The sequence below is a fragment of the Natator depressus genome, chromosome 5 (genome assembly GCF_965152275.1).
Source record: "Natator depressus isolate rNatDep1 chromosome 5, rNatDep2.hap1, whole genome shotgun sequence".
NCBI classification, from domain to species: Eukaryota; Metazoa; Chordata; order Testudines; family Cheloniidae; genus Natator; species Natator depressus.
Genome location: NC_134238.1, coordinates 117,240,938 through 117,262,840, shown reverse-complemented (window position 1 = coordinate 117,262,840; position 21,903 = coordinate 117,240,938). Strand labels below are relative to the sequence as shown.

Sequence of the window (21,903 nt, the reverse complement as noted above, 5' to 3'; positions counted from 1 at the left end):
AAGCTTAAAGTTTGTACTTTAAAAGTACTTGCCAGTATCTGAGATTAAGCTGTAAACTACATATTTCAGAGTTCCGTAGTCTTAAGAAAATACCAACGTACTACATTCATTGCTTGTGATTCCCATGCTGAATGTAAATTAACCTAGGACACCAAGAGACTAATTGAATGTAATGGTTATTACCTTGTCATTGGTCTTCATCAGAGATTTACAGTTATTTCCCACAGTACTTCTCCTTACTACAGTAGTGGTGTAACTCTCCTAAGGAGTATGTCAGCACCAACCAGAGCTAGAGATGCTATGGAAGAACAAATCATTTTATCTTGTATTGGTTTCTCTCTGGTATGTATTGTACTGTACTCTGTTTTTTAATTTTTAGAAATGTTTTCCTTCATTATTGCAAAATTCATTTTCAGTGCAATTTGAATTCTCCATCTATTCAGTAGCATCCGATGAGTAAGAACAAATCGGACTTTAATATTTTGTCATAAATAAAAATCAGAGTGTTTGTAATTGTCCTATCCCAGGTATAAGTTAGACAATGTCACCTGTCTTTTATAATGCAGGTGGATTGTGCAGTTAAGTGACAATTCTGAAGAACTGTAGATGGTGTCACTTTCTTCTGATGTTGAACCATGAGCTTTAGTAGAGTGAGGAAATCAGTGTTATCCCTAAAGCTTCTCTGTCTCTTCTTCGCTGTAAGGCTTCTCAGAACCTCTACCATCCCACTCCTGCCTGGCTTCTTACTAGCTTTAAGGAAACAGTACATGCCTCCTTATACTTGTGGTTTGGGTCATAGTGGTCTGTAACGTAACTGGAAGGGGATACAGCACTTCAAATAATTTATTTAAGGCTTGTCTACACACAGTTTTTGTACTGCTTTGACTACAGTAGAACCTCAGAGTTACGAACACCTCAGGAACGGAGGTTGTTCATAACTCTGAACAAAACGTTATGGTTTTTCTTTTGAAAGCTTACAACTGAACATTGACTTAATACAGCTTTGAAACTTTACTATGGAGAAGAAAAATGCTGCTTTCCCTTTATTTTTTAGTAGTTTAACAGAGTACTGTACTGTATTGGGGGAGGGATAGCTCAGTGGTTTGAGCATTGGCCCTAAACCCAGGGTTGTGAGTTCAATCCTTGAGGGGGCCATTTAGGGATCTGGGGCAAAAATTGGGGATTGGTCCTTCTTTGAGCAGGGGGTTGGACTAGATGACCTCCTGAGGTTCCTTCCAACCCTCATATTCTATGATTTGCTCTGTTGCTTCCTCATTGTGTACTTCTGGTTCCAAATGAGGTGTGTGGTTGACTGGTTAGTTCATACCTCTGAGGTTCTACTGTATGAGAAACTTTAACTCATTCCCCTTGTGCATGTGCATTATGATAGTCTTTAATTACGTGACCGCATTATCTTTTCCAAAGAACCCCTGCCTTATTAGGGCACAGGGTGGGGAGAGCAGAATTAAAGTTGTGTGGGCAACCTGCCAAGTGCTTGATGGTGCTTGTGTATCCTTGTGTGCACTCTAGCCTCCAAAAGGCTTTTCTAGCATACTACAGCCAAGGCCTGATCACGTGCTTCTGGAAGAAGGATGGTATTGGAGTGAAGGACTGGAAGTTGGGACTCTTGGGTCCAATTCCCACCTTTGCAGGTTCCTAGCTTCAGGGCTGCCTGATTAAATACAAAATTAGGAAAATATGCTCAGATTCTCTAAGGCAGCGGTTCTCAAACTGTGGGTCAGGACCTCAAAGTGTGGGTTGTGATCCCATTTTAATTGGGTCGCTAGGGCTGATGTTAGACTCACCAGGGCCTGGGGCTGAGGTCGAAGCCTGAGCCCTGCTGGCCTGCATTGAAGCCAAAGCCTGTGGGCTTCAGCCTGTGGCGGTGGGGTTCAGAGTCCAGCCCCACTACCTGGCTTGGGAGGCGGGGCTCTGCCCCCATCCCCGCCCAGGGTCGTGTAGCAATTTTTGTTGTCAGAGAAGGGGGTTCTGCTACAAAGAAGTTTGAGAACCATTGCTCTAATGCTATGGAAATGCAAAGCAGTGTTTTGTGTGTGGGTGCATGCACACAATCCAGGTTTCAGAGTAACAGCCGTGTTAGTCTGTATTCGTAAAAAGAAAAAGAAAAGGAGTACTTGTGGCACCTTAGAGACTAACCAGTTTATTTGAGCATGAGCTTTCGTGAGCTACAGCTCACTTCATCGGATGCATAGCTATGCATCCGATGAAGTGAGCTGTAGCTCACGAAAGCTCATGCTCAAATAAACTGGTTAGTCTCTAAGGTGCCACAAGCACACAATCCAGTTGCTAGGGGGAGCTGCCTCTCCACCTTCCTTCCACAGCCTCAACTCTTCAGCAATGAGGTGTTTTTTAAAATCTTGCTTTACTAACCTCCAGTTAACAGGACCTACTGGGCTTCTGCTTTGAAGTGCTACACCCCCCTTTTGTAGCTGTTTGTCCTGGGTTTACCACACCACCTGATGTAAAACTGAGGAAAATGCTAAAACAGTTCAGGCACATGATGTAAGGGAAATATACACACTGAAAATGTGTTGGGGTTCCAGAAGTATGACCCAGGCCCATCTCCTTCAGTCCTGCATCTCAGGATATAAAACTCTAGACCAGCTAGAAGCTGTACAAAGGGAGACTGTCTCTACAATGTAAAACAGGTGAAGTGGTCTAAGACACTTGCTTTTCTTGGGCAAGACCTCATAAGATCAGAGGACATGTCCTTCAATTTTGCTCAGTTTTGCTGTGTAAAAGAATGAAAACTGGCACCTCCTAGAGTAGAAAACCTCCCAAACATTTTAGAAACTAATCAGCCACTGTATTAAGTCACACGTGCTGCCCTCCCCTCTGTTTATATACCAAACCAGAATACAAGCAGAATAGCTGGACTGTGCTGGGGTGTGTGCTGGGACATCTCTATGCCCCTTGGGCTCTGTTGTGCCTTTCTTTGCAACAGAATGGAGGGCTGCGGGTGTAGCCACTAGACAGGTCTGTGCTGCAGTAGGTGACAACCAATGTATGAGGTGTACAGGAACCCCATTTGTCTCTACCATTAGAGCACCAGTGCAGCTATTCCATACCAACCCAGCAGGCTAAGGGGCAAAATACTCCACCCAAAGACAGATTTTTGAGCTTTGTTGAGAGGTGGCACCATTTGGCCCCATGTGTTCTGTATTTCTTGCCTAATTTTCTTGCTAAGGATAGTTGCATACCATAATCTTCCCTTTTCTGTGACCTCATAACTGGATCTGGAAGAAGCACACCTGATTTTTGGATCTGTTTTCAATTCTTAACTATGGAGCAAATTCATATCCCACCTGTCAAAAAACACAGAATCTGGCCCAACATGAGAACAATGGGCCAGATCCTCAGCTCATGGAATGCAGCCTGGCACCATTGGCTGGCTCAATATCATGAGAAGAATCCAGATAATATCATGAGAAGAAGTCAGTCACAGTGATTGGTATAAGAGAGCCAGAGTCTGACAATAAAAGTCATGTATATATGGAGAGAGAGATTAGCACTCAGTGATCATCCAGAGCTCTGAGATGATAATAGAGAGCCCCTGACTAAGCCAGCCCTGATTACAGAATGGGCCCCACCTGAGAGAAATTAGGTGATTCCAGGTTTAACCGCTGAGTGGGCCCAGCTGAGGAAGGGCTGGAGGCAAGAAAATGTAGGGAGTCAGAAGGTGCCTGCAGGGTCTTGAGTGAGCAGGGAGGCACCCGAAATGACCTGGGGACAGATTGAGAGACCTATAAGGGAAGTAAAGAGGTGAGGAAGGAAATGGCGTAGGGAAAGCTGCACTATGGGTAGAGGATTTGATGTAGCTGTGCAGTACAGGGCCCTAGGCTGTAACCCAGAATGGAGGTTGGGACTGGATTTCCCTACCAGCCCCAAGGAAGTGGTGTGCAAGGGTAGCTGAGCCCAGTGAGGGGGCTGCAGGCTGAATGTGACTCCACTGAAGAAGAGCTGTGGAGAGGGTGGGTGCTTTTCATGTCTGTTAAGGTAGTTTTGAACTTTAGTTTGGATAGCTGACCCTGGAAGGAATGGGCTGAAGACTGTGCCCTGGCTGGAGGGATGAATTATCTGAAAGAAACCACCACAGCCCCAGAGTGACTAGTGACAAGGGCTGCTACCCCACAAGGATATTGTGATGCTATGCCTGGCCATGAGGAAGTGCACAGTGGTGAGTAAACCCTGTTACAATGCTTTTTCTTACATTACTTAAACTGCAGCATGTCTGAAACAACTACACTTTTGTAAAAAGAAAAGGAGTACTTAATGGTACCTTAGAGACTAACAAATTGATTTGAACATAAGCTTTTATGAGCTACAGCTCACTTCATCGGATGCATGCAGTGGAAAATACAGTGGGGAGATTTATATACACAGAGAACATGAAACAATGGGTGTTACCATACACCCTGTAATAAGAGTGATCAGGTAAGTTGACAGGTTTCAGAGTAACAGCCGTGTTAGTCTGTATTCGTAAAAAGAAAAAAGAAAAGGAGTACTTATGCATCCAATGAAGTGAGCTGTAGCTCACGAAAGCTCATGCTCAAATAAACTGGTTAGTCTCTAAGGTGCCACAAGTACTCCTTTTCTTTTTTCTTTTTACAGGTAAGTTGAGCTATTACCAGCAGGAGAGCGGGGAAGGGCAGGAAAAACCTTTTGTAGTGATACTCAAGGTGAGCCATTTCCAGCAGTTTGATGATCACTACAAAAGGTTTTTTTCTCCTGCTGGTAATAGCTCACCTTACCTGATCACTCTTGTTACAGTGTGTATGGTAACACCCATTGTTTCATGTTCTCTGTGTATGTAAATCTCCCCTCTGTATTTTTCCACTGCATGCATCCGATGAAGTGAGCTGTAGCTCACAAAAGCTTGTGCTCAAATAAATTTGTTAGTCTCTAAGGTGCCACAAGAACTCTTTTTTTTTTCTTTTTGTGGATACAGACTAACAAAAAGCTGCTACTCTGAAACCTACATTTTTGTAGTTTTCCTTGTCCACTCTCTTTTCCGACACCTTGTGGCACTGTATCTTAGCCCTCGTCTACATCCAGCTTCTACTTCCTTCAAAAGCAGTCTCCCTGATGATAGCACCTTTGGCAAACAGTAAATGACTGACTGCCCTTGACAGGTTTCAGTCACAGCCGTGTTAGTCTGTATTCGCAAAAAGAAAAGGAGTACTTGTGGCACCTTAGAGACTAACCAATTTATTTGAGCATAAGCTTTCGTGAGTGAGCTGTAGCTCATGAAAGCTTATGCTCAAATAAATTGGTTAGTCTCTAAAATGCCACAAGTACTCCTTTTGACTGCCCTTGACCACTTTTATACTGTGTGAGTGAGCACATGTGCTGCCAGACCCCTATCTGAGGTAGGGATTCTTTCAGCAGCAAATTAACATGAAGTGATTTACTTTGGATACAGGGTTAAAGGGGTGGGGTGGGGGAATCACTCCAGATTGCACCTCTGGAAGAAATTTCATACAAAATGAAATCAAAGACTACCTTCTTGAAACTTCTTTTTTGGATGGGATAAGTATTGCTGGTAAGTCATATAGATAAATGTGCTGCTAAGATTTGAATTTACTAAGGTAATGGCCTAGCCCAAATGTGGTTGTGTGTGTTTAGTTCGTTTATTTTATTTTTTTATTCTACATAAACTGTGCTGTAAAATATTATGTCTTCTCTATAAGGTTCCCGGGGGGAAAAATCCACCAGTCTACCAAGTACTGTGTGTTACAATGGTCAGAGTTACCCAAAGGCACCATTACCACAAGACAGTAAAATCAGATAAGGCACATTATGTGCTAGTCTATATATAAACTCCTGACTTAAACATCCATGTGAGTCTTTGGAGGAAGGGGATGGGTGGGATGACCTGCTTTGGTTTTGAGTTTTCTTGCTGGGTTGATTATTCTGCCCTTTGAATATGTTAATAGACAGTTTCCATTTGGTAGGAGGAACATGAAGGTGCTTAAAGGAGCTTGTGGTCTTGCTGAATTTGGAGGATTTGTTGTGTCTTTAATGGATTTAGAAACACAGGAAGAGTCATACTAGACCGGACCTGAAGTCCGGCTAGTTCAGTATCCTCTCACTAACAGATGCTTTAGATGCACACTTTGCAGTAGGCAGATGTGGGATAATCTCTTCCCCCCCCCCATATAGTTTGAGACTGGTTTAAATCCCGAAGCATGAGGTTTAATATCCCTCCCAAAACTTGTTCAGGTTAGTTATAACAGTGCTGGCTATTCTTGTCAGACACGTGTGGCAGGGTATGTGTGCCCCCTTTTGAAGGGCAGGCACTTGTGGAAAGCAGTCTCCTTAGCTGCCATGCTGTGGCTTGATGCATCTACTGCTGTCCTTCATCGATGGTTATCCTGGCAGCCTGATTGGCGGCATCTAGCTCCTTCCCTCTGCCTGTGCTTTTGGTCTAAGTTTCAGTTTCCTTTCTGCTGCTCTGCTTAGTTTCTTTTCTCCTCCTCCCCCGGTAGCTTGGACGTTTTTCCTCTTCCCTCTGAGTCAGCTGACTTTCAGTACGTCTCCGTCAGTGGTGAGCTTGCGCCGAGGCTGTCCCCCTCCTCTTGGAAAGGTCAGGGGGAACTTGCCTTCCCTGATTTCAGCCTGCAGCCCAGAGCAGGGGGCACCTCCATCCGCCTGCTGCAGCCACAGGGCGCGTTGTGCCGAAGGGTTTTTCTCTCCTTGGCAGGCGTGAAGCCAGGGCAAAGGATGAAAAGGAAAGCTGGGAACTAGTTCTACAGGAGTTCAACTAGTTCAGTAAGCTGGAGCACAGATGACTGCGGAGCAGAAAGCAGGCCTGCGGTGCTACCGGCAGTACATTGAGAAGACACTGAATCCTGCCTATGTGCTGGGCAACATGAAGGAATGGCTCTCTGATGGTGAGATGCTGGGCTTGCTGTGGGTGGGGGCTCTGGGCATGCTTTGGCCAGGACATCCCTGGCTCGCCATCCCTGCCCCTCTCATGAATGCTTCTCTCCTGGAGAGCAAGTGGTGGGTGACAGTTTTGCCACTTAGTGGGGATTTCTGTTCTCTTCTCCCCTCTCACCACTTCTGTTTGCCCATTCTGTCTCCTCTTTAATTGCATCCTGTCTAATGAAGATATTTCTATTGAGTATTGGTTTTTCAAAATGTTTTCGGCCAAGTACAGCGAGAGTTGATGGTTTGTCCCTTTAATCTGTTAAGATAATTAACCTCCGCTGTACCCTGCAACTCTCTACTAATTAACCTCCGCTGTACCCTGCTCCTAAAATGCTTGAATTACGATATAGCTTTAGTTTTCCTCACTTAGCACCCACTGCTGAAGTCATTAGGAGCTTTGCCATTGACCTGAATGGACGCAGGGTCAGGACTTTAATTCTTTCTGTGCTGTATTGACCATAGGTCTAGGATTCAAATGGGAGAAAGGAAGCAGGAGACGGAGAGAATACCGTTTCCCTTGGTAAACTGATGGTAGCTTAATGCATATAGTGAGGGGACTGCAAGGAAGAGGAAGTTTCCGTTCTGAAATTTTTGAGCTTTGTATATGACATACTGTACTCTGGGCTGAGTCTTTATATTTAGGTGCTTGGTTGCTCTGTCTGTACCTGGCACTGTGTATCTGGGGAAATGAACATTCATTGCTGCCTCATGTACGAGTTTGAAGTGCCAGTTCCTGCTTTTGGGTAGGGACTACCTTGATGTTTTCTCTATAGCACCTAGCACAATGAGTCCATTACTGGTGCTCCAACGTGCTTCCGCAATACAAATAGATGATGATGGTGATGATGGAACACCCATGCATTAAGCAAAAAGAGAAGGAGTACTTGTGGCACCTTAGAGACTAACCAATTTATTTGAGCATAAGCTTTCGTGAGCTACAGCTCACTATTCATGAACCAGTCAGAGAACACTTCAATCTCTCTCTGGTCACGCGATTACAGACATGAAAGTTGCTATATTACCACAAAAAAACTTCAAATCCAGACTCCAGCGAGAAACTGTTGAATTGGAATTCATTTGCAAATTGGATACAATTAATTTAGGCTTAAATAGAGACTGGGAATGGCTAAGTCATTATGCAAGGTAACCTATTTCCCCTTGTTTTTTCCTACCCCCCCCCCCCCGACGTTCTTGTTAAACCCTGGATTTGTGCTGGAAATGGCCCACCTTGATTATCATACACATTGTAAGGAGAGTGATCACTTTAGATAAGCTATTACCAGCAGGAGAGTGGGGTGGGAGGAGGTATTTTTTCATGCTTTGTGTGTATATAAAAAGATCTTCTACACTTTCCACAGTATGCATCCGATGAAGTGAGCTGTAGCTCACGAAAGCTTATGCTCAAATAAACTGGCTAGTCTCTAAGGTGCCACAAGTACTCCTTTTCTTTTTGCGAATACAGACTAACACGGCAGTTACTCTGAAACCATGCATTAAGGAATGCTGCCGCTTTTTGCTGGTGCACGTAGACTTTGGCAGATGACAGCGGCAAATGGGTTAATGTGGTGGTACTCCTCTCAAAACACAGCTTTGGGATTAACAGAAAAGTATTCATCTAATGCCCCAAAATATGGTAGGTGCCTTACAAATCATATGAAATGCAAGGCGTGTGATTTTTTCAAAGCCAGTTAGCAGATTTAGCCACACCACTCAGTGACCGACTCCTTGGCAACGGGGTCCCCTGTTCTTTGCAAACAACTCTTGCCTCAGACCTGACAAACTCATTACACCAAACACGTGTATTTATCCATAAAGAGTAACAAGTAAGGTATCTACAGAAAGCTCTAACTTTCAGAATACATGGTCTTTGTGTATATATGGGTTGTATTTAAGGAATATTTATATTGAATGTATGCTTTATGGACATGGAGTAGAAATTAGTCACCAGGGGATAATGTGTGTCAGTGGTGGCCCTTTCAGGCAAGAGGGGAAGTGTCACCCTGCACTGTTCAGCTAGTGAGGCAATGCAAGGCTCAGTTTAGCCTTGTGCAATACTAAGGCCTGGTCTACACTAAAAAATTAGGTTGGCATAACTACGTCATTGAGGAGTGTGAAAAGTTCACACCCCGAGCAGCGTAGTTAAGTCAACCGAAATCCCTGTGTAGACAACTTTAGGTCAACGGAACAATTCTTCCGTCGATTTAGCTATGGCCTTTCAGGGAAGTGGATTACCTTCATTGATGGGAGAACCCCATCGCATTGGCATAGGAGTGCCTACGCTGAAGGGCTACAGCGGTGTACCTTCTGCATTTGAAGTTTAGACAAGTCTGAAGACTTTGAATGGAAACTATCAGAGGCAAATGCAAACAATTGAAACCAGTTAAAGGTAAAAAGGGAACTTTACAACAAGATGGGTTCACTGTCTGTGGAAAGAAACATAAAGGTGTTATACTGATAACACAGGAGGGAGAAGCACTCTGCATCCATTCACTGAGGGGGGCGGAACCTTTGGAGCGCAGGGGTGCTTTCCTCAACATTTGGTTCCTGGTTTTTAAGAAACCAGCCAGTTTTGCAAAAGATGGAACTTTGGAGGGTTGTGGGGGTGGGGCGGGGGGGGGACTTCCTTTGTTAGACTCAGGTTCACATTTTATTACTTTTGTTTTCTATCATAATCATTTGTTGCCATCACACTCAGGTCTATCAGATATCCGTGAAATCTTTACTGTTTCTTCAACCTACTTTTGTTTTATTATAAGTGCTCACAAGTGCTGTGTGGTTTGCAGGAGTAGCAGTTTAAGATAAAACTGGTAAATTGGGGTACTGTGTACATTTGAGGGCAGAGGATCTGGGATATCAGGGACTAGCCAGCATCGGGCTGGATATCACATGGAAATGATTGAAAGGGCCTCAGGGATTAGGGTGCACCTATTAACCTACAAACTGAAGTTGGTTGGCATAGCCTAGAGGACAGGGCTTGGGTGGCTGAAAGGCTGGTGGTACCAGAGAGCTGACACCCAGCTACCCCAAGACAGACTCCCTCTTGCTGGAGGCAGGGAGTAGGCTGACCAGATGTCCCGATTTAATAGGGACAGTCTGGATTTTGGGGCCTTTTCCTTATATAGGCTCCTATTTAGGCCCCCCACCTCCTGTCCCGATTTTTCACATTTGCTGTCTGGTCACCCTAGCAGGGGTAACACAGTGCCTCGCAGGCTTGGATTCCCCAAGGCTTGCATTAATTTCAGTGAGACTTGTGTGACCAAATCCCCCTTGGCAGCTTTCTCAATTTCAACCAAGAACTTGCAGTGTGAATTTGGGTTTAATTTGTGCATCTCCAGAGATTGTTTCCCACTCGTAAAATGTATATGCTTCCTCTCCTCGCCTCTGGAAGTGCAGTATAAAGCAGATACCCATCGTGTAAATATACCCAGGAAATATTTGAGCACCTGCAGCATTCTGCACCAGGTGCAGACCCCACGGCTGTCCACACACCAGATCTACAATTTTGACTTATTCGTATCTGATTTCACGCTAGATGCCAAAGAGAGAATTCAGACCAAAGAACAGAAGGAGGGGCGGACTGCTGCTGCGGCACTCTTCGTTGACTCTCTACTGCAGCTCGAATCAGAAGGATGGTTTCGGGGATTTCTAGATGCACTGAATGCAGCAGGTTTGTTTTCGTTGGTAGAGCTGACGGTTTTCATTTCCCCTCCTTTTTCATGTCGTGTGTGTGAATTTATTGCTTGTGAAAGGTGCTGGATTGACCACCCTGGAAAGTGAACGCCTTTTTAGTTCCATGGGTCAAGTCGTAGCAGTACAAGCTTCTCCACCGATCCATCTTGTAGCTCGATGGGTCAGCTTGGAGATTGAGAGCAGAGGTTAAATTGGGCTGGCTCATGGCAGCTTGGTGAGATAGGACATGTGCATGTGCATACACCTGTACCATTCTGTGTCCCAGAATCTTCGCTTTTTTTAACTCAAAAAAGCCAGCCAACAAAAACCCAAATATTAGATCTCTAGCCCTTAGGGTTGCAAAGAGAACCTGCGAAATGTGAACCATGTAACTGATGCAGTGACATCTGCAGACAGCCTGAGACAGTAACTCTGAGAGGTATGAGCTGCACCAGTTCCTCAAAAGCCTAATTAGGACAACTTAAAAGTCATTATTGTTTTCTGTGCTGATCAAAGCAAGAAGTTTATATTACGAGGATCTGGGCAATCTGCTTTTAGTGGCATCTTGTTTTGGTCGGTAGAAGCTTGTGGTGGTCGTGGTGGTGTGTGTTGTTTGTTTTTTTTTTTATAAAACTTAGGAGAATAGCTCTAGAAAGAATACATGATTTTCGTATCCCAGACTGTTCGCAAATATTGTCAGTAGGAAAAAATCTTTTTACTTGTGAACTGAGGAAATTTGATCCATGAGACATAATAAATGGGGAACCCCAACATTGTTAGTCTTTTTTCAGAGTAAAGGCCACACTCAAATGGTCAGGCACAAAATAAATACATAGACGTTTCCCTTCTCCCTTTGATGGATTTACCTATAAAGAGTAATATTGTTTACAAAATCTAAAATGAAAGTTTACATGTAACACTCTTCTTTTAATTTATCAGCATTGTATTTCATTTCCATAGCACTGAGGTGTATACAATGCTATATAATGGATGCGTTTGTGCCAAATAAGGAACAGATCCCTGCCTTGAAGAACTTATTTTCAAATGGTCTCTAAATGCTCTGATATAAACACCAGCTGTTGTGTGTAGGGGGAAGGACCAGAGGTTTGCTATAAGGTAGCATTTAAAACCCTCTGACCTGAGAGAGGAGAGCTCCTCTGATATTAATATGATGTAACTCTTGATTAACTCATAAATATATAATGTACTTTAAGTTAGCTTGCATGCAACCGTCCTGTTTGATTTTTGGAGATCAGTAATTCCACCTAAAATGTAATTGTTAAGCTGGCATGAAGGTAATTTAATTGTTTGCACAGGCAACTAAGTGAACTGCCAAAAATATGTATGCTCTTTGCGACTTCTGTATAGTCTATACAGAGAGCCCCACATTGCACTTTCAATTTTTGCTGGAGGACTTCCATAGAAGTTAGAGATTGAAAAGGCCCCACTAGGTTTTCCTAAAGCAGGATTGTTGCCTACTCTGTGTATGTAAATATTCTGACTTAAGCAGTTTCAAGCAATGAGGCTTCTACCCTTTCCCCTGGAAGACTATTCCACAGCCCATCTGGGATTAAAAAATACCATTAAATCTACATTGCCACTGTATAAATCAGTATGTCTGTATGTATAACAATGTGTTCAGATCTTGTCTGATATCTTCAGAAATAGAACGGGTTCAGAGATTGACAGTGAAAGTGATTTGAGGCCTGGGGAAACTGCATAAGAGGAGAGTGTGGAAAGACTGGGGATATTTAGATTCAAGAGAAGATGAACAAGAGGCTGTAGCAAAGGTATGCAAAATAAAGAAAGGCATAAAGAATTGAATTGGGCATTCATAATTCTCATAAGGCCTGATTTTAAAACCCATTCATATCAATGGGAGTCTTTCTGTTGACTTTAGTGGCCTTTTTGGCCAGACCCCTGGGCTGGGATTTTTGAAAGTGCCTAAGGGAGTTAGGCACCCAAATCCTATTGAATTTGGATGGGAGTTATGTGCATATGCCTCCTTTAAAAAATCTCAGCCTTAATACAAGAATATGGGGACATCTAGTGAAACTGGAAAGCTACAAGCATATAAATGATTAAAGGAAACACTTTTCACAGCATGTGCTTTCAGATCGTCTATATTGGAGGATAAACATTGGCTCATGAGTTCATTCTCTCTGTTCCTGTGTTGGTCTGTAAAACATATTGATGGTTTTGAGTCTCGGACTAAAAAATGACCATTTAATTGAGAAGCTCTAGCTCCCCTATGCTTTGCAACAGGGACTTGACGTTTGGCAGGGGATCTGTCTGGTGTCTGCAGTGGACCTTTGGCTGTTCCCAGGAAAAACCTCCCAAATTTGGACAAGTTTATAAACCTTTGAAAAATCTGTTTGCACATGCCCAGTAGAGGCTTGTTAGAATTTGGCAGTCCAATTCTCTGAACATTCAGCCTGCGTGGAGCATGTTCCGTTCTCTCTCAGTTCCTATCTGCATGTAAGGGGATTGTTGCCCCCTTACTAACATTCAGTGGGGGTGTTTTGGTTGGCTAGCTCCCAGTACTAAAAGGGGAAGAGTCGATGGGGAATCAGGAGCCTGAGACTGATAGCCCCCATGAACAATGCGGAGAGGCCAATGCTCCAGGTCAGCCTGATTGACAGGGCGGGCAGGCTAATCAGTGAGTCAGGAGGCCGGGGCGGGGGGGGGGTCCCGTCCTTCATGTGAGCTGGAATTGCCAGGGTCAGACAGAGTGGGGCTGAGCTAAAGAGAGAGCAGGGGCCTGAGCAGAGCTGGGGAGCAGAGCTGTGCCAACCAGAGGGGCTAGAAAAGCAGCCCACGAAGCAGGTCAGAGCTGGGAGCAGAGTTACAGAAGCAGCCCACAGAGCAGACTTGTCCAGGGTTGCAACCTGAGCCGGAGACACAGCCCAGGGAGAGAGCAGATCCCTGTGCTGGGAGCAGAGCTGCAGCCACAGAACCAGGTGTGGTGAGCAACTGGGGCCAGCCAAGGGGGCACTTGGGCAAAGGGCCCAGCGCAGAAAGACACCCCCAGCCAAGGGTCCTGGCAGGCCAGACTGGGAGGGGGATCTTAACCCGATGGGGGGCTGACGCTGGGAAGAAGGGTCCCACCACCCAAAGCCCAGAGGCGTGTGGCCACCACCATTGCAAGTGTCCAACCCGCAGCATCCCTGCAGCACAGCCAGGGCCTGAGAAGGAGGCATGGGACCTACAAGGAACTGACTGAAGTGCCCTGATGTTCCAGAGACACTGTTTGTTTGTAATGTTCCCTGCCACAGAGCAGGGTGGTGATTTCCTTTTAACCTTTCCCATTTTTCCTTATTCATTTTTTTTTTAAATTAATTGTTAATTAAACAACTTGCGTTTGCTTTAAATTGAATAAAATGATCAGTGGGTCCGGGAAGTGCCCAGTGCGGAGAGAGTACCCCAGAGTGGGGACACCCTGGCTCCTGTCCTAGGTGACCACAGCAGGGTTGGGGGTCGAGCCACCCAGGAATCCTGGGCCCAGCCTTGTTGGGGTTACAAGGACTCTCTCAGACAGGAGAGGGGAAAGGGAGCCCTCAAGGGCAGGGAGGCCTCTGGGTAAAGGAAGTGGGAGCGAGGACTCAGATCCTTTCGCTAGCCCACTTCACCGGGGTAGTGCAGAAGCCAGGAAAGTTCCCCACAATAGCGGGACCATTCCCCCGCTTACATGCAGACTGTGAGGAGGGACCACGCACATTCCAGAGCAATTGAGCAGGCTTGTTCCCAGAGATACCTGGACTGAAGACTTTCCCCATAATTACTCTTCCTTGCCACCAGGATCAGTTGTGGCACTGGGTACCAGCACTAAGAGCAGGGATACTCTCTCCTGTGCTCTGAGGGGAAAGAGGAAGCCGCTTGATGTGAATGCAGAGGAGTGAGGAACGTATGGGGGGAGAGAGACGCAGGGAGGAAGGGCAGAAGATGGGGAAGAGGCTAGAAACAAGGAGAAGAGAGGGGCCGTAGCAGAAGTTGGATGGGAGAGGGGCATGAGCAGCGATAGGAGCTGTGGCGATGGCAGAACATCCTGAGCGAGGCCCAGGTCCTGTGGGGGAAAATAAGACGGCATCGGACTGTATACATACCAGGGGGTTGAGTTAAGGTTGTACAGGCAGTATTAATTTTGGTATTTCCTAATTTTTCTTGCTTGACTTTGCAGTCCTAAAACTACTTTAACAGAGGGTGCCTTTTCTGGGGGGTGTTTTTTTTTTTTTTAATGGAGCAGTAAGGGTAACCCAACCCCCTTTTCAAAATGTGTTTACAGTTCACCCAGTAGCTCTTAGACAGTCCTGGGTCAAAATATCTGTTTTAATTAAAAGCGGTGTTTGCTGGTGTAATTTGCCCCATCCCTTTTGTCTTGAAGGTTACACTGGTCTGAGAGAAGCAATTGAAAACTGGGATTTCCAAAAACTTGAAAGCCTGGAAGTACATCGACAGCTGCTGAAACGTATAGAAGCTACGATGAGAGAAATTGATGCAGAACAGATAATTCCTTTCTTAAACACTTGTCTCATAGACCGAGAATGTGAAGAGATTCTGCAGGTATCATTTCAAAATCAAAATTGCAACTTGATTTGCAGAGTTTACAGTTCTATGATTGTGTAGCCCTGGCTGTGGCTTCAGATATGTTTGTATAATATAGAAACTAGGGATGTCAAACGATTAAAAAAATTAAATTGTTAAACAATAATATAACTTTTTTATTATAAATATTTATGGATGTTTTCTAAATTTTCAGATACATTGGTTTCAGTTACAACACAATACAAAGTGTACAGTGGTCACTTTATATTTTTATTACAAATGTTTGCACTGTAAAGATGAACAAAAGAAAGTGGTTTTTCAATTCACCTCATACAAGTACTGTAACTCAATCTCTTTATTGTGAAAGTACAACTTACAAATGTAGAATTTTTATTTTTGTTTTTTATATAACTGCACTCAATGTAAAACTTGAGTCTACAAGTTCACTCAGTCCTCCTCCTTGTTCAGCCAATTGTTTATGTTTATGGGAGATAATACTGCCCACTTCTTATTTACAATGTCACCTGAATCTGGGAACAGGCATTCTCATGGCACTACTGTAGCTGGCATTGCAAGGTATTTACGTGACTGACAGGCAAAACATTTGTATGCCTTATCCTGCTTTGACCACCATTTCACTGTAGGCTTTGTATTGTGTTGTAATTGAAATCAATATATTTGAAAATGTAGAAAACATATAAATATTTTTGAATTTTTTTAATTTAAATTGGTATTCTGTTTAACAGTGCCATTAAAATGGCAATTAATCACACTTAATTTTTTTAATCAAGTTAATTTGTTTTGAGTTAATCGCTTTAATTAACTGCAATTAATTGACAGCCCAGATAGAAACCACATGTTCCTGTTTCTATTTCCTTCTGATTAGAAAAATAGACAGTGATGTGTCCATAGATATGACTGCAAGTGGGACCTGACTGTTGCATCAGGTCACAAAACATTTATTTATCTGCAGGATAACTGGCTGTAGCCAGTGCTATCAGTTGCCCACTTTTATCAGCACAAGATTGAATCATAGCATTTTAAATGAAAAATATATACTGTATGTAAAATAGGAAACCAATTTGCTATGCCTTTTTCTGTCAATCTAGACCACCTTAAGAGTTATGAAAATGGATCTTACAGGATTGTTCATGTTCCCATCAGTGGATAAAAGGGTTTGAAATGCAAGTTGTAATTTCTAATGTGTGGATTTTGGTTAATATTAAATGTACTTGTTTCTAGATAAGGGCCCAGTCCTGCAAACCCTTACGCACTAGAGAAGCTTCTCTTCCCAAAGAGCTCTCGAGAACGGGGAGCCATTCTGTCACTCCTCTTCAGTGTGTGTGTGGGTGTATTAATGTGGCTGAAAGGATAGAGCAGAGAGTCACAAAGCTGATATAGACCTTTAGTGGGATACAGATGTGTTGTAGTAATGCTATTTAAGAGAGAAAAATGAAGCTCTTAAAGCAGATTAAGTTAGAGTATCACTTTGCTAGACAATTCAAAATTACAGCTTCAGTTGGGCCTGCTATGGTAATTACTATCCCCTCTTTACAGACTGTGGAACTGAGGAACAGAAAGCTGTCCTAGACCTCCATCCTGCAAACACCTAAGCACATACATAACTATACAGCTGCAAGTAGTCCAGTGGAGTGCAGTGGGGCTGTTTGTGCGTGTAAAGCTAGGCACGTGCTTAGATGTTTGTAGAGCACACCACAGTTCTGATCCTGTAGTTATGTAGCTGCACAACAGAACTTTAAAGAGCTTTCCCCTGTAAAGGCTCAACAATGGTTTTCTTTTGAATGGCACACTTTTTGATATTTTGGAAGCAGTCACAAACTTTGCTTGTGCATTACGCAGGTCAGAGAACTGAAAGGCAGAATGGCTGGTGCAGTAAAGCTCATTGAATGCCTTTCTAGGTCAGACAAGGAAAACTGGCCCAAAACCTTTCATCTAGCTCTAGAACGAGCAGGATATGACCCAACGAGCAAACTGTGGAATATGAAAGAAGGTAATATGAAAATTATTTTTACCATATTCTGTGCTTAAGGTTCTGCTGTTGTACCTGACATGAATCGTCTTCAGCAAGATGAGATTACCTTAAAGGGACACTGAGCTTGATTCCTTTTTCTTTTCTTTTCTCTTTTCTTTTCTTTTCTTTTCTTTTCTTTTCTTTTCTCTTCTTTTCTCTTTTCTTTTCTTTTCTCTTTTCTTTTCTTTTCTTTTCTCTTTTCTTTTCTTTTCTTTTTTAATTGACTCGGTTAAAAAATGTGTTCTGGTAAACAACCTTGTAATTTTTTTTTTTTTTGGTTACAGCTAAATTAATGATAGTTCTATGAGAGAACTGCTCCAAAACGCAAAATATAGGGGGAGCAAGGAATATTTAGCATATGCCCTCAGAACTAGTCAGAAATAAATTGTGGACTGGTACAAGGAGGAAGAGGAGGTTGAATAGGCTGCACTTTTATGAGTGTGTGGCACTTCTAAAATCATGGGTCTCCACATAGTCATTTGTCTACCTTGAGCCCAGTCTGGACAAGGCATTTTATTTTTACCTCATAGACATTAAGGCCAGAAGGGACCATCATGATCATCTAGTCTGACCTCCTCCACTGCCAGTAAACAACTTTCTTTCCCAATAAGATTCAGCATTGTGGGAGAACCACTTTCCTGACCTGTCAAACGTATGACATTTAAAGTGGAAAAGATGGCTAAGAGCTTGCCTTGCTGTTGTTCAGATAACGATAAAGAGATGGATGTTGAGATGATGGAGGACCAGAATGGGAACAGTAGTGCCTTGGACATAAATATACAGTATTCCGAAGAAGCAGAAGTTCACAATTTCAGTGAAAGTCCGTGTTCTCCTTCAGGTAATATTCAGCAGCTTAACACTCTTCTAAACATTAGAACTGTGCAATCTTTCGCACTTTTAAAATCTGTGTGTGGTGTCCTTAAAATGGCTCAAAAGAAGATAATTGTAGAAAATAGAGCCTTCTGCATTGAGTTTCCTACTTCCTGGTTTAATTGTTTAACTTCACTGTTTGCTGCTAAAAATGCCCAATGCCTTGGGCATGACATGCATCATATGCTGCCCCTTGTTTACCATATACACTTACTGGAAATCTGGTGTTTCAGAGGAGCACCCTTATGAAGGGGTTAAAATAGTGGAACTCAATCCAGGGCTCCCCTCTGATTTGAGTAAGTCACCACATGGCTTAACTGGTAATTTCGATAAACATTAGCATATCGATCTGTGCCCTGACTGGAACAAAGCTAAGGGAGCCCTAAAATACTGCTTGTTTTCTTAACTGTTTTGACAAATGTTGATTTGTGTTATCACTAGCTGTTGGTCACAAAACAATAACTAGTAACTCTGACAGAGCAGCTCTTCGGTTTTTAAAGGCTGGGAGCCCCTGGATTAAAGAGAACATTGAAAGGTGTAGGAGTCGGTAGACCAGAAAGAGATTAAAAGAAGACCTATTCCAACTGTACGTTGTGTTCATGCAATCTGTTTTGGGGAGACACGGTCAGACATTTTTTATCAGGTGCTATGCTTCCTGGCGTGAAAAGGTGGGTCAAGATAAGATCAGTGTTGGCTCTGCCAGCAAAGAGTTTGAAATGAGTTCATCTGAGGGAGAACAAACAGGCTTTACAAAATGCCAGCTTGTAACACACAAACCACTTAAAGTTCCAGTCTGGTACATGGTCGGTTATAAAATCTTTTCCCTCAAGGGTGCTACTCATGTAATTTTAGATCATAACCATATATAGGAGATAATGTATTCTAACCAAAGCATTAGTGTATCCGTTTTATATAATGGATCATGTTCTTCACCACAGCCTATATTGAGCTTTGCTTATTTATGTTCTAGAAGTTTCTCAACAACCTACTTATGGACCAAAGAAGCCTAGAAGTTATCAGATTGAGCTTGCCCGGCCTGCTGTCAGTGGGAAAAATACAATCATATGTGCTCCTACTGGTAAGAACACGTCTATACCCAGTGTTGAGGTTTTTGTGTTGAGAAGTGCTCTCTTTATTTTGCTGTGTGGTGTGAGAGGGGATGGCTAAGTCAGGGGCAGGGGTGAAGAAAGTCTGGAGGATGGGGAACGGACACCACAACTTTGTCTGTTTAGGACAAAGATTTGTCACATTCTCCCATCAGCCTTTTATTTAAAAGCAAACTACCCATTAAGTTTTTAATCCACAGTGATTATAGAGGAGCCCTGAGGACTCACTAGTTATGGTCATGCAGAGACAGTGGGTGAGGTTCTGTGGCCTGCAACATGCAGGACGTCAAAATAGGTGCTCATGATGGTCCCTTCTGACCTTAAAGTCTATGGCATTTACAGCAGAACTAAAATCCCTCTCTTTTGCACTTTGATGTTTGAATGTTCCCTCTGAAATTTCCAAACTAGCCCTTCATGGGCCAGTTACATTTTCCATAATGTTTGTATGGTACAACATTTGCTAACTTTCACAGAGAAAAGGTTTAAAATTGAGACCTTAGAATGTATCTCAAGACTCTGCTGGAGATTTTCCGTCTAAGTAAAGAGCTGCAGTCTCTACAAACTCCGGACCTCAGGGACATTTTCATGTCAGCTCAGGAACAGGTCAATGTTAAACTTTAACCATAAAACAGCTATTCCCCTTCTGCAAAGAGTAGCTGACTGGGCAGTCAACTTTCACTGGCTACTTCCCTGAGATGCTGCCAGCCTGAATCACCAACTTCATTCTTCACAGAGGCTTTGGCTGGAAGAGGGGCTGTGGAGGGAGAAACTAAGGTTTATGGGAAGGGTGAGTAGGACTGTGTGGGGAGACTTGCAGATGAAGATACCGTGGCAGCCGATTATGCAGCAGTGACCTGATCCAAAGCTGATTGAAGTCAATGGAAAGACTCACATTGACAAGCCCAGATCAGGTTCTCCCTGTTGTGAACCTCCTATAATCTAGCACAAGTCTGGCTGAGGGACTGGACCCCCCACCTCACATACACCCACAATCCTGAAGAATCATGATGTCCCTCCCACGTATCTCTGCTCATGTAACTGTTTTAAAAAAGAATGCAGTGGGGGGTGGGGGGAAAGCTGTGGGAAGACAAAGGAGGACCCTGGAGCAAGCCAGACTGTGCACTGGGAGTGGTGTAAGCGTGAGTGAGTGAGGGTCATATGGGAGGAGTGCAGCAATACATGGCTTAAGGAGAAGAAGTGGGCTTCAAGGGAGGGGAGGGGGGAATAGAGAACGTTGGAGCTGTGTGGGGCACATAAGAGTTAATGCAGCATGGATAGGGTAGCATAGAGGCCCTTGTGTCAGGAAGTATTTGTGTGGTCTTTGTGCACTAATTCCCATATATAGTGACACTTTTTGTATTCCTAAAATAAACTATGTATGCAGCAGTACACAAAGTAGTTACAAAAAGGTTGATATTCTGGCTTAAAGGAAAAGTTGGGAAAACAACAAGCAAAATTTAGTGGACCTGAAACAGCTGTAATCTGATGAGGAACATCTCTGGATTTTACTTTTTGTTTCCTCCCTTCTCTCTCCTTTTTTAATTTTATTTTAAAGTTTTGTTTTGACACAAGCACTGCTCTAGAGAAACAAGCTTTTCATGCATTGGGGAGTTAACTCAAAACACAGTTGTGGGAGGTAATTCTTAAGAAGGTATCCATAACGTTATTTAGAATGCTTCCTTGTTTATCAGTAGCAATCATAGCAAAGCCATAAGAAACTGAAGTGAAATGAAACAATCAGGGTTTGTGAAACAGAAGAGCACAAAACTGGTAGGGAATTTGCATCCCTTTAAACAAATAAAGCCAGTACCCTCTGAATGAGAGTTATCATTCTCCCCTTAATCCATTGCTTTTTGTCAAAGGACTGTCATCATATATGGTAGATAAGTAGTTTTCAGTACCAAGATCACGAAATAGAGAGTGATGCTAAGTATCCTGGATTCCCAACTCCATTCTAATCTCCATTCCTGCAGTGAGCTTAATGTAAGAACATGGGTTTGCCCACAAGGAGCCTTAAATTGTTACAGCTGCACTTGTGGGGAGGGAATATTCCAGCTTTTTGTTACTAATTCTTTGTTTTCATGCTTGATGTTTAAAAGGATCTGGGAAAACCTTTGTGGCACTTCTGATTTGTGACAATCATTTCCAAAACATGCCCAAGGACCAGAAAGGGAAGATTGTCTTTCTAGCAACTAAAGTTCCAGTATATGAACAACAGAAAAAAGTCTTCACGCAACACTTTGAAAGAACCAGGTAGGTACAAGTCCACACATGTAGTCTTCAGGTTTCTTTACTTCAGAGTTCCAAACCATAGAAACCATAGGTTCCTTTACATCCTCAAGATCCTAAATTTTTTGTTACACCATTTCAGGACTGTGTCTCTCAATACAGTTCTGGTAAAAAATGTGGCCCAAACTCAGAAGATGAAAATACATCCCATCAAAAAGTGACCAAACTGACTTTGAGGTGTAATTGAAGCCTGCCTCTGAAAAGCAGCTACTTACGGGCATCAGTATAGAGCCCTTGTATGGATGTATAACTTTCATTTAGGTTTAAAGGAGCTAATTGACATGCATCAGCAGGTAAGCTTCTCAGTACTAAGTTCAGGAAGTGTTTTCTCTTTCTTTCCTTATAGCCTAGATCTTTGGCTTTCAGATACATAGGGGGTGGGATAGGTTTTCTGAATACAATCCACTTCATGAGCAAAGAATGGTGGTTGGTTGGATGATG

General features: G+C 43.2%; 1 protein-coding gene across 1 annotated transcript in view; it reads left to right on the top strand.

Annotated features, from left to right (window-relative positions):
- The first annotated feature begins 6,551 nt into the window (after positions 1-6,551).
- The window catches only part of RIGI (RNA sensor RIG-I), a 32,248-nt gene continuing 16,896 nt past the window's right edge, over positions 6,552-21,903 (top strand). Inside the window, exons 1-7 of the mRNA XM_074953497.1 lie at positions 6,552-6,914; positions 10,487-10,621; positions 15,005-15,183; positions 17,026-17,176; positions 17,904-18,035; positions 19,038-19,145; positions 21,273-21,426. Coding sequence (XP_074809598.1) covers positions 6,809-6,914; positions 10,487-10,621; positions 15,005-15,183; positions 17,026-17,176; positions 17,904-18,035; positions 19,038-19,145; positions 21,273-21,426 — 965 coding nt within the window. The 5' untranslated portion in view covers positions 6,552-6,808. The remainder of the gene's footprint in view (positions 6,915-10,486; positions 10,622-15,004; positions 15,184-17,025; positions 17,177-17,903; positions 18,036-19,037; positions 19,146-21,272; positions 21,427-21,903) is intronic.